This window comes from Gigantopelta aegis, chromosome 11 (genome assembly GCF_016097555.1).
Source record: "Gigantopelta aegis isolate Gae_Host chromosome 11, Gae_host_genome, whole genome shotgun sequence".
Lineage (NCBI taxonomy): Eukaryota > Metazoa > Mollusca > Gastropoda > Neomphalida > Peltospiridae > Gigantopelta > Gigantopelta aegis.
The window spans coordinates 30,091,265-30,107,408 of NC_054709.1; the positions used below are offsets into that span (position 1 = coordinate 30,091,265).

The 16,144-nt window shown below is 42.4% G+C and overlaps 1 protein-coding gene across 2 annotated transcripts in view; it reads right to left on the reverse strand.

Annotated features, from left to right (window-relative positions):
• The window catches only part of LOC121385466 (neurogenic locus notch homolog protein 1-like), a 63,724-nt gene extending 60,398 nt beyond the window's left edge, over nt 1–3,326 (reverse strand). Inside the window, exon 1 of one of the 2 annotated variants that reach the window (XM_041516163.1) lies at nt 2,605–3,326. In XM_041516163.1, the coding sequence (XP_041372097.1) occupies nt 2,605–2,851 (247 nt within the window). In that variant the 5' untranslated portion in view covers nt 2,852–3,326. The remainder of the gene's footprint in view (nt 1–2,604) is intronic. The other variant, XM_041516161.1, reaches the window with a different exon arrangement.
• Between the last annotated feature and the right edge of the window lie 12,818 nt (nt 3,327–16,144).

Below are 16,144 nucleotides of genomic sequence, written 5' to 3' on the forward strand. Positions count from 1 at the left end.
ATAATTCCGTAAATAATCAGGTTTTGCCTGGGCGTCAAGGCGGTAAATAAAATATTTCTTCCTTCTATATCTACTAATTTCTTACAAACTGATTGTGTCTTACTAAGTATGTTATACTTCAAGGTCGTCGAATTGCACTCGCCACTGTAAGGTAAATCGAATGTACATGCCTGTAAGCAACTTGTTTTGGTAAATAAAATGGACGTCTCTTAAGTGTTACTCACTTGTAAACCTACATCATTATCACGATTCTTAAAGAAATAGTATTGCTCTTGGCCTTCCTATAACAAGTTTGTAAATTTATTAACATTAAAATCAAAGAAAATTGTATTAGATTTATCAAAATGTATTTATGTTGCAATGCAAAGACGTAAAATGTTACTGTCATAGTTCATTTTTCCTTCTCTGCTACTTCTATATTATCAACATTATTACTACTTCTAACATTATCTTTTTTTCTTTTTTTTTCTTTCTTTTTTTGTATTCTCTCATTTTTTAAAATGTACTTTTGTACCAGTGGCGGATCCAGAAAATCCATTTAGGGGGCCCCCAATGACATGAGGCGGAATGCCAAGGGAACTTTGGGGGAGGTTTGGGGGTGATCGTCAAAAAAATGAAAATTAATATATAATAAAATTATAGTTGTTGCAAAATGTAGGGGGCCCGGCATTTTGACAGTCTTAGAGAGGAAACGTTTTATCATTAGTAGCAAGGGACCTTTTTATCCACCATCTACAGACAGGATAGCACATACCAGAGCCTCTGACATACCAGTCGTGGTGCAGTGGCTAGAACGAGAAATAGCCCAATAAACCCACCGATGAGGATTGATTCTAGACCGACCGCGCATCAGGCAAGCGTTTTACCACTGGGCTACGTCCCGCCCCCCCCCCCCCCCACACACACACAAAACCCCCACCCCTCCAATAATTATATGAACATGTCACAACATTAACACTTTGGAACGGAAGAAGCTGGTGTTGTTTTCGTTGTTGTTGTTTCTGGTGTTGTTAATGTTGTTGGGGGGTTTTGTTGGGGTTTTTTTTTATTGGTTTTTCTTTTTTGTTGTTGTTTGTTTGTTGTTGTTTTTGGGGTGTATTATTATCATTTAGATTATTATTATTAGCAGTATTTTTTTAAACACATTTTATTTACGGTTATGTGGCGTCAGACATGTGAAGGACCACACAGATATTGAGAGAGGAAACCCGCTGTCGCCACTTCATAGGCTACTCTTTTTTATTAGCGGCAAGGGATCTTTTATATGCGCCATCCCACAGACAGGGTAGTACATACCATGGCCTTTGAAATACCAGTCGTGGTGCAGTGACTGAAACGAGATATAGCCCAATGTGCCCGCCGACGGGGATCGATCCGAGACCGACCGCGCATCGAGCGAGCGCTTTACCACTGGGCTACGCCCCGCCCTCTCCACGACACAGTGACCTAGCGAGCAGCTTCTGACACTTTGCGGATAATATATAAATTATCACATTTGCCTTTACATTATATATATTTTATATAATACGTATATAATAAGTATATACTACGACCCTACAAAACGTTTGTTTTGTTTAACGACACCACTGGAGCACATTGATTGATTAATTAATCATCGGCTATTGGATGTTACACATTTGGTAATTATGACTCGTAATCATCAGAGGAAACCCGCTACATTTTTCCTAATGCAGAATGGGACCTTTTATATGCACTTTCCCACAGGCAGTGGTGTGATGGAATAACACTTTCAAAATGATAATTGGGGATTTGGGCAATACATAATCTTTGGAAAGCCAGTGTCTCCCCCCCCCCCCCTCCCTCCCCCGCTTCTGCTGGCTATATACGGGGGTGTAACCTTCCACTAAATACACAGTATTTGTGTTTGTTTTGTTTGACGACATCACTAGAGAACATTGATTTATTAAAGGGACAGACCCTAGTTTCAGACCGTGAAAATACACACTAAGTTTAGTTAATCTACAAACCTGTAACACATTTGGATAAAGTTACAATTGAGAGAAACATGAGTCTGTGACTTTGAAATGGTGAAATACCCTCTAAAAATAGGTTAAATCTCGACTCTATAACCGTTATTTCTCAGACGCACGTGCGTTTTTAAAAATATGAGAAATGCATTTTGTGATATTAAAAACACCAGGATGACCAAACAACACGTCGAATGTACGGAAATGGATAATCTAAATAATAAAATCTAAGTAAAATATGATTTCAGTTATCAAAAACGGCTCTAATAGTAAAAAAATATGCTTCAGTGTTTAAAAACTAGGGTGTGTCCCTTTAATCATCGGCTATTGAATGTTAAAATTTTGATAATTCTGGCATATAGTCTTAGAGAGGAAACCCGCTACATTTTTACATTAGTAGCAAGGGATCTTTTACATATGCACCATCACACAGACATAATAGCGCATACCACAGGCTTTGGCATACCAATTTTGTTGAACTGGCTGATAAGAGAGATAGCCCAATGAGCCCACCGACGGGGATCGATCCTACACCGACTGCGCATCAAGCCAACGCTTTACCACTGGGTTACGTCCCGTCAGTATATTATAATGATCCACTGTTGCGACTACTCACTATTGACTGGTGTCGTAGACGTGGCAGTAGATGTAGTTGGTGCTTTTGTCGCAGTAGATATAGTTGCCGTAGTCGTAGCTGCCGTAGTCGTAGTCGTGGCTGTCGTGACTAGTGATTTTGTAGTTGTTACTATCGTCGCCGTAGTTGTTGTTGTTGTTTCCGCCTGTGACGTCGTATTCGACAAACCACCTGTAGACATCAACACAACAGCCACACACAGAACCAGAATCGTGTACACCCCAGTCATCGCGGTATCGATCGTAACATAAAATTATATTAGCTGGAAATATTCCCGCCTCTTTCAAGCAAACGCAGACGATAGTTCCACAGCTGTTATAATAGCGTGAATCGCAGAAACAGAAAGGTGACGCACAATAAAACAATCCCGAGACGTTAAACTATAGCCTAATATACATGATCTAACTGAACGACGCTTTAATCCATGGGCGTGTGCCGATTTAAAATCCGTACAGCAAAGTCACGACATCGACGCAGATTGGCTTCTTTAAACGTGAACAGATTCAAAGGTTAAAACGGCTCGACAAAACTCGTATCAGCCAGCGTTCAGGTAACAAAGTGATATCTATACCGGAGCGGTCCCATCTCGGGGAGATGGGGTGGGTGGGGCAGGGGAGGGCATGTGCTAAGTCACAAGTGTCCTGGGCGGTAGATCACACCAGTTGCTAAGAACAAGGAATGTGTACCACACTGTAGATAGAGATATTATATTTGCCGATTACGTCACGTGCGCTCACATCAAAGGACGCCCCAGGTGTACCGGTGAGTTTCGGAACAAGGTGGTTAAACAATGCGATGATTCACCTGTTGCCGACCCGTTTGTGGTTGTCGTTAACAAAGCAACATGCAATAGTTTATCGATCGTCCGGTCTGCCATAAGTTTATCGATCGTCGGGTCTGCCAGTACTGTTGTGATAAAACATGATGCCAGGGCCGTAGCTAGCAAGGGACCCCCCCCCCCCACCCCCCGAGAAAAAATCGGAAAATTTTTAAATAAACTTTAAATTAAATTCTCTTCTTAACCGTTTGAAGGGACAGACCCTAGTTTCAACGCGTTAAAATTAACACTAAGTTTAGTTAATCTACAAGCCTGTAACACATTTGGATAAAGTTACAATTGAGTGAAACATGAGTCTGTGACTTTGAAATGGTGAAATACCCTCTAAAAATAGACACGTGCGTTTTTTAAAAATATGAGAAATGCATTTTGTGATATTAAAAACACCAGGATGACTGTCACGGGGATCCTATAATACCCGTAACTGAATGAAACACGATTATCAAAATATCTCTCCTAATTGTATATCTATTAGATCTCTCTGTAACGGGCGGTTATACCCGCTGTGTGGCTCGTCTAGGTATGATTAGAGATACGATCTTATATAAAGTATATATTATTATAGCACGTTTAGTTCACTAGAAAACCCAACAAAAACACAATACACTTTGGAATCTGTATTAACCTACGCAGACCAAAGTACTGCCGCAGTAGTTAATTAACAACAACAAATAAGAACAACCCAGAACTGATCACTTAATTAGTTAATCTCTAGGTGTCTAGTTTACACAATATGCAAATCACTTCACCGTGACACAACACCCACACGTGTGATAATTGAGAAACGCTGCCAGGAGAACTTAATTAATAAAGGAATTACAACTCTATTCCTAACTGGTTAATTTTTAATTAACCCTTACTACTCGTTCAATAACGTGTGATAATTGAGAAACGCTGCCAGGGGAACTTAATTAATAAAGGAATTACAACTCTATTCCTAACTGGTTAATTTTTAATTAACCCTTACTACTCATTCAGTAACCTTGTAACACAGAATTAATACTGGTACCTATCACAATAAAGACAATAACCTACAGTTTACCTAGGTCCTCTAGGATGACTGGTTAAGCTTTTTATAATTATTTAGGACAGTGAGCCTACAGATTACTGCGTCAGATGACCGGCAGCACCGTCTAAATAATATTGGTATAATACAGTATTAAAATATTTAAAGTCACATCAATCACATCAAGGTTATACAACAGAGCAGAAAATATATAATTACCAAGTCCAAACGGACTAACGTTCCCCCTGGACGCCTTCCAATATGTTTCTCCCAGATATCTCTAAAATCCTAGCTATTTATTCAAAACTCTCAGAGACAGCGAATATCGCCTGGGGGCACAACGCGGTACCTCACCTATCATCTGATATTTCCACCTCTCCCAGAGTCGGTATATTTTCTTAGATGACCAGACATTCTGTCGCCAGTCGCCAAAATCACGGTCGTCGAAACCGCACTCGCAAAGGTATTACGTAACTACTGGCCACATGGCCTCCACAGCTGGACTAAGTGCATATTGGGATGCACGGTCGCGCGAAGGTATTACGTAACAAGGTGCCCACCTGGGCTAAGTGCATTTGGAACTGCACACGGCCCTCTAAAACAATTAATATCGCCACAGGCGAAAAGAAATTAAGAGCATGTACCGTCACAATGACCAAAAACACTTTGAATGTACGGAAATTGATAACCTAAAGTAAAGTATGATTTTAGTTATCAAAACCAGTTATAATAGTCAAAGATATGCCTTAGTGTTTAAAAACTAGGGCATGTCCCTTTAAGGAGTTTTAGACTATTAATTACTCAGTTCTCCCCCCCCCCCCATAAACCCCCACCCCACCCCCCCCCCCCCCCCACCCCCCAAAAAATCCTAGCTACGGCCGTGGATGCAGCTTTATCTTTCATTAACATTGCTTAACCAGAAAAAGAGAAAGAAATGAGAGAACGAATGAACTAAAGAAAGAAACGGAGGAAGAAGGAAGCAAAGAATAACTGATTTTTAAAAAATAAAAACGAAAGAAATGTTACTGGGGTTTTATAACACCACTGCACATTTTAACCTACGTGACTGTTTGGTGTCTTAAAAAAACTTCTTTTTTTTTTAACGACAGCACTGGAGCACATTGATTAATTAATCATCGGCTATTGGATGTCAAACATTTGGTAATTCTGACACGTAGTTATCAGAGGAAAACCGCTACATCTTTCCTAATGCAGCAAGGGATCTTTTATATGCATTTTCCCATAGACAGGATAGCACATACCACGGCCTTTGTGCAGTTGTGGTGTTCTGGTTGGAACGAAAAAAATCCCCAATCAGCTGAATGGATTCGCGATCGGTTTAGGATCGATCCCCGTCGGTGGCCCCATTGGGATATCTCTCGTTCCAGCGCTATGAAATGGTGTACTATCCTGTCTATGGGATGGTGCATATACAAGATCTGTTGCTGCTAATCGAAAAGAGTAGCCCATGAAGTGGCGACAGCGGATTTCCTCTCTCAATATCTGTGTGTTCCTTAACCATATGTCTGACGCCATATAAATGTGTTGAGTGCGTCGTTAAATAAAACATTTCCTTCCTTCACCATATAGTACTTTATAGTACAGCCTCGATGAATGATACCAGGAAGTAGAAACAAATACGTGTTGAACGATACTGCAGACCATTTAAACCAGTAAGACAATATGTCAGAATTACCAAATGTTTGACATCCAATAGCCGATGATAAATAGTGATGCCCGGTCGGTTTGAGATCGATTCCCTACAGGTGGGCTCATTGGACTATTTCTCGCTCCAGCCAGTGAACCACGACCGGTACATCAAAGGCCGTGGTATGTGCTATCATGTCTATGGGATAGTGCATATAAAGATCCTTTGCTACTAATTGAAAACATTAGCGGGTTTCCTCTCTAAGACTTATATGTCAAAATTATTAAATGTATTGACATCCAATAGCCGATGATTAATAAATCAATGTGCCCCAGTGATGTCGTTAAACAAAACACACTTTTATCTTCTGGTATGCTTCTCTGTAAGTAACACCTGTAAGGTAATAGATGCATGTAATAGCGACGGACAGACGTTGAAATTCTTAAAGGGACATTCACGAGTTTGCTGTATTGTAAGATGTTTCCGACTAATAAACAATTTCTATGATTACACTTACATATTAAATATATTTTCTTGTTTAGAATATCAGTGTCTGTATATTCAATGTGTTTCTGGGCCCCTTCCACAAAGCAAGCTTAGCCCTAAGATCAACTTAAGTGCATAGGGTAGCTATGCGCTTAAGGTAAACTTAGGGCTAAGATCTGTTCGTGGATCTGTTCGTCTTAATATTTGTAAGAAGGCAAAACTGGATTTTTTTTCTTCAACTAATTTCGTACGTACGAAAAAAAAAAAAAAATGTAGGAAATAAAATGAAATTTAACCTAGTCCAAATATTAGAACGATCAGAAACACGTTTAATATACAGCCACTAATATTTTATGCAGAAAAAAAAGATAGTTAATATGTAATTACAATCGTTAAAACGTCTCTGTTAGTCGATAACATCTTAAAAATTGCATCAAATTCAGGAATGTCCCTTTAACTATCACCTGTATGGTAATAGATATATGAAATAGGGACGGACACACGGTGAAATTCGTAAATATCACCTGTCGGTGAAAACCACGGATCTCTTCACTTCGCCTGGCTCTCTTTCTGTTTTGCATTGTTGTGGAAGAAGCAAGTGACACGGGTTGTAAATAAACTTACTCAATTAGCCCATGTGTCCTCCAGAGTCATACTATCATTGCCTTAGACTGTCTAGTATACTCGTTTATATCTCCAAGAATAACCTGACATGTAAACTGAATAAGGCTTAGATGACACTGAAAACAAATCACTGGCGTAGGAAACGGAAGGGCAAGGGGGCAAGGAGGGCATGTGCTCTCCAACTTTTCAGATATTTTGCTTTGTATTTGCTTTATAATAGTGCAAAGTGTGTAAATAAAAAATGTGCCCCCCCCCCCCCCCCCCCCCCCCCCACACACACACACTTTTTGGCACCTTCTTACGCCACTGCTAATTGCCAAAGGTGACTCGTATTTCGACGAGTAAGTCATACACTTCAGTTTGTATTACTAGAATGCAGTTTCTTACACACCCGTTGGTGAGAACACCATGTGTTATTTTTTATAACACATAGTTGTTTACACACATAGTGTGATAACAATTTCAAGACATACGACTGGCTGCTCCTAGGCGATGACCACGTCAGCAATGTCATACGTCTAATAAAAAGACAGCACGATGGAAATCGATTACACTGTGACGTATAGTTAACCATGCAATCACGTGTCTGTGACACGTAAGGCAGCTACAAGTGTAAATGGTTGTAAATATTTTTAGTCGATAAAGATGTTAAAATTTGCTTAAAACCTGTCGGATTTTTTTTTTAGGATATGTAAAAAATAGAATAATACATTCGTGTCCGTTAGATACCATTTATCTCACAACTCGTTAAAAAACGTATTAAACTCGCTTTCGCTCGTTAGATACATTTTAAAACAACTCGTTGTGAGATAAATGATATCTAACGGCTACACGTGTATTATTCTCTATTTCCATATTTCTTAGAAGCCTAGCTTCCTTGAAATATTGCCGACGCATTTGTAAATAGTATATTAATATCATTATGATACATAATATTATAATATGGACGGGGCGGGGGGCGTTTCCTTTTTCTTCTTATTTTGCTAACAGTTTGACCTTTCTATTTGCTAGCTAGAAAAGACCTCTACTAAACTGCCTGGATTGTTTTGAAATTCGAGCCCTCATTTCACACTGTCAATCCAGTGACACACGTCAAAACAAGAACTGTTGTTGAACATTATATAATAATGACAATGATTTGCTTTTATGCATTTGCGCATTCACAAAATAATTTTTTATTTTGGCTAAGTATATATATATATATATATATATATATATATATATATATATATATATATACTTAGCCAAAACCGTTTAGCAATTTGGTAAATATGCTTAAATAAAAGAAAACATCATTTGTCAGTATAAGTAAGAGGAGATTTTCAATACTTGTAAAATGAAATGTGTGACAGTTACGTCGTTAAATGGTGCTTGGTGGTCCATAGACGAAAATAAGTGAAAATTGTCAGTAACGTGTCTGAGCTCACTGAACATTGACAGCGGTACAACCGTGAACGTCGCCTCGTGTACTGAACGTGACCGATGTGATGGTGGTGGTAGCGTCATGGCGTGGGCAGTGCCGGATTTATTAGGGGGCAAAGGGGGCAATTGCCCCGGGCTCCCCTGCCAGAGGGGCCCCCCAGATAAAGGACTTCCTTTATAAAAAAAAAAAAATTATTATTATAAAATTGGTGTTTTTTTGTTTTTTTGTCATGTAATTTAATTTCTATGTTGAGGGGCCCCCGAACCTGAAGTGCCCCGTGCCCCTGTCCCAGGGCCCTGGGTGTGGGCAGGAATTCATGACATCGGACAAAACAAGCTCATTTTCATCATTCATGGGAATCTGAATGATCTGCATTACAGTGACGAAATGATCACACCAGTTGTCATTCCGTCCATGCAGCAGCATCCAGGCGTTTTGTTTCAACGGGACAATGCACGTCAGCATTCAGCCAGACTAACGATTGGACTTCTTCAGAGGAAACCGGCCTCAGTGGCGTCGTGGTAGGCCATCGGTCTACAGGCTGGTAGGTACTGGGTTCGGATTCCAGTCGTGGCATGGGATTTTTAATCCAGATACCGACTCCAAACCCTGAGTGAGTGCTCCGCAAGGCTCAATGGGTAGGTGTAAACCACTTGCACCGACCAGTGATCCATAACTGGTTCAACAAAGGCCATGGTTTGTGCTATCCTGCCTGTGGGAAGCGCAAATAAAAGATCCCTTGCTGCCTGTCGTAAAGAAGAGTAGCCTATGTGGTGACAGCGGGTTTCCTCTAAAAACAGTGTCAGAATGACCATATGTTTGACGTCCAATAGCCGATGATAAGATTAAAAATCAATGTGCTCTAGTGGCGTCGTTAAATAAAACAAACTTTACTTTTACTTTTCTTCAGAGGAAACCGGCCTCGGTGGCGTCGTGGTAGGCCATCGGTCTACAGGCTGGTAGGTACTGGGTTCGGATCCCAGTCGAGGCATTTTATTTACGGTTATATATCGTCGGACATATGGTCAAGGACCGCACAGATATTGAGAGAGGACACCTGCTGTTGCCACTTCATGAACTACTATTTTCAGTTAGCAGCAAGGGATCTTTTATATGCACCATCCCATAAACAGGATAGTACATGCCACGGCCTTTGATGTAGCAGTCGTAGTGCAGTAGCTGGACGAGGATCAATCCCAGACCAACCGCGCATCACGCGAGCGCAATACCACTGGGCTACCACTCGCCCCTACTGACAAATGATGCCTCAATAATCCAGTGTTTGGTTTTATTTTGTAGGTCACGGGTTTGGTAAATGTGCTTAAATAAAAGTAAACCCAATACCTACAAAATAAAAACAGACGCTGGATTTAATTGAGGCATCTTTTGTCAGAATAAATAACGTGCCGCCATAGGCGTACGGGCTCCTATTTTTTAGAGGGGTGGAGAGTGGGTCAGGCTGATTTTTGGCCGAAATTTTATAACATTATTTATTCATATTATACATTACTGCCAAGCAGCTATATATAGTATAGGGTTGCAAATGAATCACATCATCCGCAGGTCTTAACTACGAGCTACTCTCGGCCTACTAAATTCCAAACCTATACGTAGCTCCCTGCCTTTTATATTCAGAACGACCATCAAAATTGCGCCAAACTTCCTTCATCAAAATGCGCACTCATTTCCGTTTGGTTTAATCCTACGGGACATTCCAAATTACATAGCACCATAACCCCCCCCCCCCCCCCCCCCCCCCCCCCCCCCCACCCCGTTACAAACTACGGTTGGACTGCTGGTGCTCCCTCCTTCACCCACCCCAACCCTTTTCCTGTCCTGAACGGAGGAACCGGCTGAGGCCAGTACCTGTGCCCAGGACAGGCGTGCGCTACAACAGCATGCTCTGAATGTGCACGTTAAACAATTTCCCGATTCCCAATTCCAATGAATCACTTCTCGTTTTTACATGGAGTATATCTCACACCTAATACTGTGAGTAGAATAATGAAGATACATGGTCAAAAGGTTTCAGGCTAGCTAATTGTTTTCCGAATATCTCTATCGTTTCTGCCCGAATTTGAGGAGTAGCTCCAGCACCAGGGGAGCAGTTGCCCCCCCCCCCCCCCCCCCCCCCCCCCTCCCCTACGTCTTGTGCGTGCCGCTGAAACAGATCGATTTGAGAGCCGCGCCGTATTGCAAAGTGACTTTCCAAACCAATAGCAGTGATTATAAAATATTTGAAACAATACAAAACATATTCCGTTATATTTTGAGGTACAACGTCCATCGACTGTAAATGTATGTGTTTTAGAGTGGTTTTAAATCATCATCATCATCATCATCATCATCATCATCATCTATGTCACCATCATAATTATTAACATCATCGTTATCATCATCAATTCATCGTCATCATCATTATTATCATCATCGTCATCATCATCAACATCATCATTATCATAATCATCATTAACATCATCGTCGTCGTCGTCATCATCAACATCTGCATTTTATGTGTTACCAATTGCAGCTGTCTTTCAAACAAAGTATCACACCACTCACTAATATATTGTGGTTTTTCTTTTTATTCCTCTTATTTTAATTACATCCTAACTGCGAGTCATGTCTGTAAATACATTCCTTGTATAAATAATCTTTTATCAACGAAACTGGTCTCGCCCAGGATGGACTCGGGATAACTGAATCACGGCGCTAATTCAAGAATTGCAATCGAACGTGACCATGAAACACGATAAGTCATTTTTAAAGAGATCGTCTCACGAACGTCCCGCCATTAAACTTAAAAGTGTGACGGGCCGCTGGTAAACTAGGGGGCGCTGCACGTCTTTCACTGCACGTCTGCATATCGACGCAACCTTCAATGACGCGTAAAGCATATATAGCGCACTAAGTCGGTGCATTCATTACTCAGTTCTAGTCACGGTCATGGTCATAGGATTTTAAGTGCACATTCAGAACAAGCAGTTATAGCGCACGCCTGTCCAAGAAAGGATAAGTGTTGAGGTGGGTGGGAGTCGGGACCGCCCGCGCTGGCAAGTGCAAGGGATTACCAGCAGCCCGACCGGAATCGGTATAGGGCTCCTCGGGCTTCAACGCGTTTTTTCTCATCGTGGTGCAGGTGGTGGGTGGGGACAAAACATTTTTTTCCATGAGTAGTGAATACAGCACATAGCTACAAGTATCTTGTAAAAGTTTTAAAATAAATGTTTTAAGTATTGATCTGTGATATTAAGTTGATGCATATATTTGCAGGGCCGTAGCTAGGATTTTTTATTTGGGGGGGGGGGGGGGGGGGCAACTGAGTAGTTAATAGTCTAAAACTCCTTAAACGGTTAAGAAGAGATTTTGTTTAAGTTTCTATAATGCTTCCCGGATTTTTTTCGGGGGGGGGGGGTGGGGTGGGGGGGCAACAACCGTTTCTTAACAGTTCTTGTCCAGGGCATATCGTCCGTATCAACCGACAGGGATCACCCTGTCTATTACCAAATTAGCCAGTTGCTAAATTTTATATCAAGTGGCTACAACATTTAGTCTTTGGCTAATACAATATTCCTTTTTTATTTTAATGGGAAATACTCTACATGTCTGAAAACTGGCTAAACCAAACCCTGAATGAATGTAGGATCGCCAGAACGTGCATGTAGGTAGGCCACAACTTGTATCGGGATGGCGGCGTGTCGCATACCATAACGTAGTTATCGCGTACCATAACTAGGCTAAAGCGCACCATAACTAGGTCACCGCGCACCATAACTAAGTCACCGCGCACCATAACTAGGTCACCGTGTACCATAAATAGGTCACCGTGTACCATAAGTATGTCACCGTGTACCATAACTAGGTCACCGCGTGCCATAACTAGGTCACCGCGTTACATAACTAGGTCACCGCGCACCATAACTATGTCACCGCGTACCATAACTAGGTCACCGCGTTCCATAACTAGGTCACCACGCACCATAACTAGGTCACCGTGTACCATAACTAGGTCACCGCGCACCATAACTAGGTCACCGTGTACCATAACTAGATTACTGCATACCATAACTAGGTCACCGCGTTCCAGCCAGTGCTCCACAATTGGTGTAACAAAGGCTGTGGTATGTACTATCCTGTCTGTGGGATGGTGCATATAAAAGATCCCTTGCTGCTAATCGAAAGGAGTGGCCCATGAAGTGGCGACAACGGATTTCCTCTCTCAATATTTGTGTGGTCCTTAACAATATGTCCAACGCCATATAGCCGTAAATAAAATGTTGAGTGCGTCGTTAAATATAATAAAAATTCTTCCTTTCTTCTTTACCATAAATAGGTCACCTCGACATAACTAGCTCACTGTATACCATAAATAGGTCACCTCGACATACTGCTCAGCGTTCTAGACAAGACTCCTGTTACTAGGTCACTCTGACCTACTTTTCGTTTTCTGGCTAACTGACCGTCTATCCCATTTTACCGGCCTCGGTAGCGTCGTGGCAGGTCATCGGTCTACAGACTGGTAGGTACTGGGTTCGGATCCCAGTCGAGGCATGGGATTTTTAATCCAGAGACCGACTCCAAACCCTGAGTGAGTGCTCCGCAAGGCTCAATGCACCGACCAGTGATCCATAACTGGTTCAACAAAGGCCATGGTTTGTGCTATCCTGCCTGTGGGAAGCGCAGATAAAAGATCCCTTGCTACTAATCGGAAGAGTAGCTCATGTAGTGGCATCAGCGGGTTTCCTCTCAAAATCTGTGTGGTCCTTAACCATATGTCTGACGCCATATAACCGTAAATAAAATGTGTTGAGTGCGTCGTTAAATAAAACATTTCTTTCTTTCTTTCTATCCCATTTTAGATAACTGACCTTCTATCCCATTCTATATAACTGACCTTCCATCCTTTTCTAGATAACTGACCTTCCATCCCATTCTAGATAACTGACCTTCTATCCCATTCTATATAACTGACCTTCCATCCCATTCTAGATAACTGACCTTCTGTCCCATTCTAGATAACTGACCTTCAATCCCATTCTAGATAACTGACCTTCTGTCACATTCTAGATAACTGACCTTCTGTCCCATTCTAGATAACTGACCTTCTGTCCCATTATAGATAACTGACCGAATCCCATTCTAGATAACTGACCTTCTGTCCCATTCTAGATAACTGACCTTCAATCACATTCTAGATAACTGACCTTCTGTCCCATTCTAGATAACTGACCTTCTATCCCATTCTAGATCCCTGACCGAATCCCATTCTAGATAACTGACCTTCTGTCCCATTCTAGATAACTGACCTTCTGTCCCATTCTAGATAACTGACCTTCTATCCCATTCTAGATAACTGACCGATCACATTCTAGATACTGACCTGCTATCACATTCTAGAAAACCAACCTTCTATCACATTCTAGATAACTGACCTTTTATTACATTCCAGATAACTGACTTTTTATTCTTCTCAGTTTGCCAAGTTTGCCCTTTTATTTGCTAGCTGGAGAAGACCACTACCAAACTGCCCGGGTTGTTTTCAGATTCCAGGCCAGACTTCACCCCGTCAGGCCGGTGACATGTCAAAATAAGAACTGTTGTTGAACATTATATAATAATCACTGGCGTAGGAAGCGGGGGAGGGGTGGGGGTTAGTGGGGTGGAGAGGCGGTTGCAGGGTTCTACACAGTGCTCCTGGGGGGGGGGGGGGAGAATTCTCTTCTTAACCATTTAAGGAAGTTTTAGCCACCCCCCCCCCCCCCCAAATTAAATCCTAGCTACGGCCCTGTATATAACCTAATACCTTTTTACCATGTATCTCCATCATTGTATTACACTACCAGCGGCATTACCTGTAATCCATTAACAATAGGTTTGCAACCCTATTCAGCTCTTTGGCAATAAATGTTATCCAGATACGGGCATGTTCGTTTAATTTCGGGCAAAAATCAGCTACCCCCCCCCCAACAAAGATAGGAGCCTGTACGCCTGGGTCCACATTGAGGATGGCCCTTCTTTAAAATGAATGAACGTGTTAAATGTGTATGGCGGATACAAGCATAGCACAAAAACTTATTTAATCCTTCCTGCACCGTCTGTAGGACTGCCACTTTCCCAGGACTGGTTTGTAAAGCCGAAAACTAGTTAATATCATGTTTAAAATCACTGTATCGAACACCAACATGGGGTTTTATGTGCAGCATCGGCAGGCAGGATAGTACATTCCACGGGCTTTGTTACATCAGTCGTGGTGCACTGGCAAATAAAACCCAACAAAAAACCGATAAATAGTCCAATGGGCTCACCGACGGACATCCATCCTAGTAACAAGTTACCTTTTATATACACCATCCCACATACATATTATGCCACGGCCTTCGATATACAAGTCGTGGTGCACTGGTTGGGGTGACAGATAGCCCAATGTGCCCACCGACAGGGATCGATCCCAAACAGACCACGCATTAAGCAAGCGCTTTACCACTAGGCTACGTCCCGCCCATTGATGCAAATGAATGTACACAACATCAGTTTATGAGAAATTCCAACTCGATCACCAGGCTACTTGAACAGCGTGAACAATCTCAAATGATCCAGTAATGGTAATCAATCCCACAATGCATTGTACATCCGACTGGTATTCTGTTTCAGAGCTAGATTCACTCCATCATCCCCCACCCCCACAGACACACATCCTCCACTCCCCTCCCCACAAACACACATCCTCCACTCCCCTACCCACAAACACACATCCTCCACTCCCCTACCCACAAACACATATCCTCCACTCCCCTCCCCACAAACACATATTCCACTCCCCTCCCCACAAACACACACCCTCCACTCCACTCCCCACAAACACACCCTCCACTCCCCTCCCCACAAACACCCCCTTACACTACCCTCCCCCACAAACACCCTCCACTTCCCACAAACACCCCCTCCTCCACTCCCCACAAACACAACCTCCATTACCCTCCTCTCCACAACCTCCAACCAACCACAAACACACCCTGCACTACCCTCCCCACAAACACACCCTGCACTACCGTCCCCTCAAACACACCCTCCATTACCCTCCCCACAAACACACCCTCCATTATCCTCCCCACAAACCCCATTACCCTCCCCACAAACACACCCTCCACTACCCTCCCCATACACACCCTCCACTACCCTCCCCACAAACACACATCCTCCACTCCCCTACCCATACACACCCTCCCCATAAACAAACCCTCCACTACCCACAAACACACCCTCCACTACCCTCCCCACAAACACCCCCTTACACTACCCTCCCCCACAAACACCCTCCACTTCCCACAAATACCCCCTCCTCCACTCCCCACAAACACACCCTCCATTAACCTCCTCTCCACAACCTCCACTACCCTCCCCACACACACCCTCCACTACCCTCCCCACAAACACACCCTCCACTACCCTCCTCACACAGTAAACAACATCAGTTCATCAATAACTTCCAAAACAACA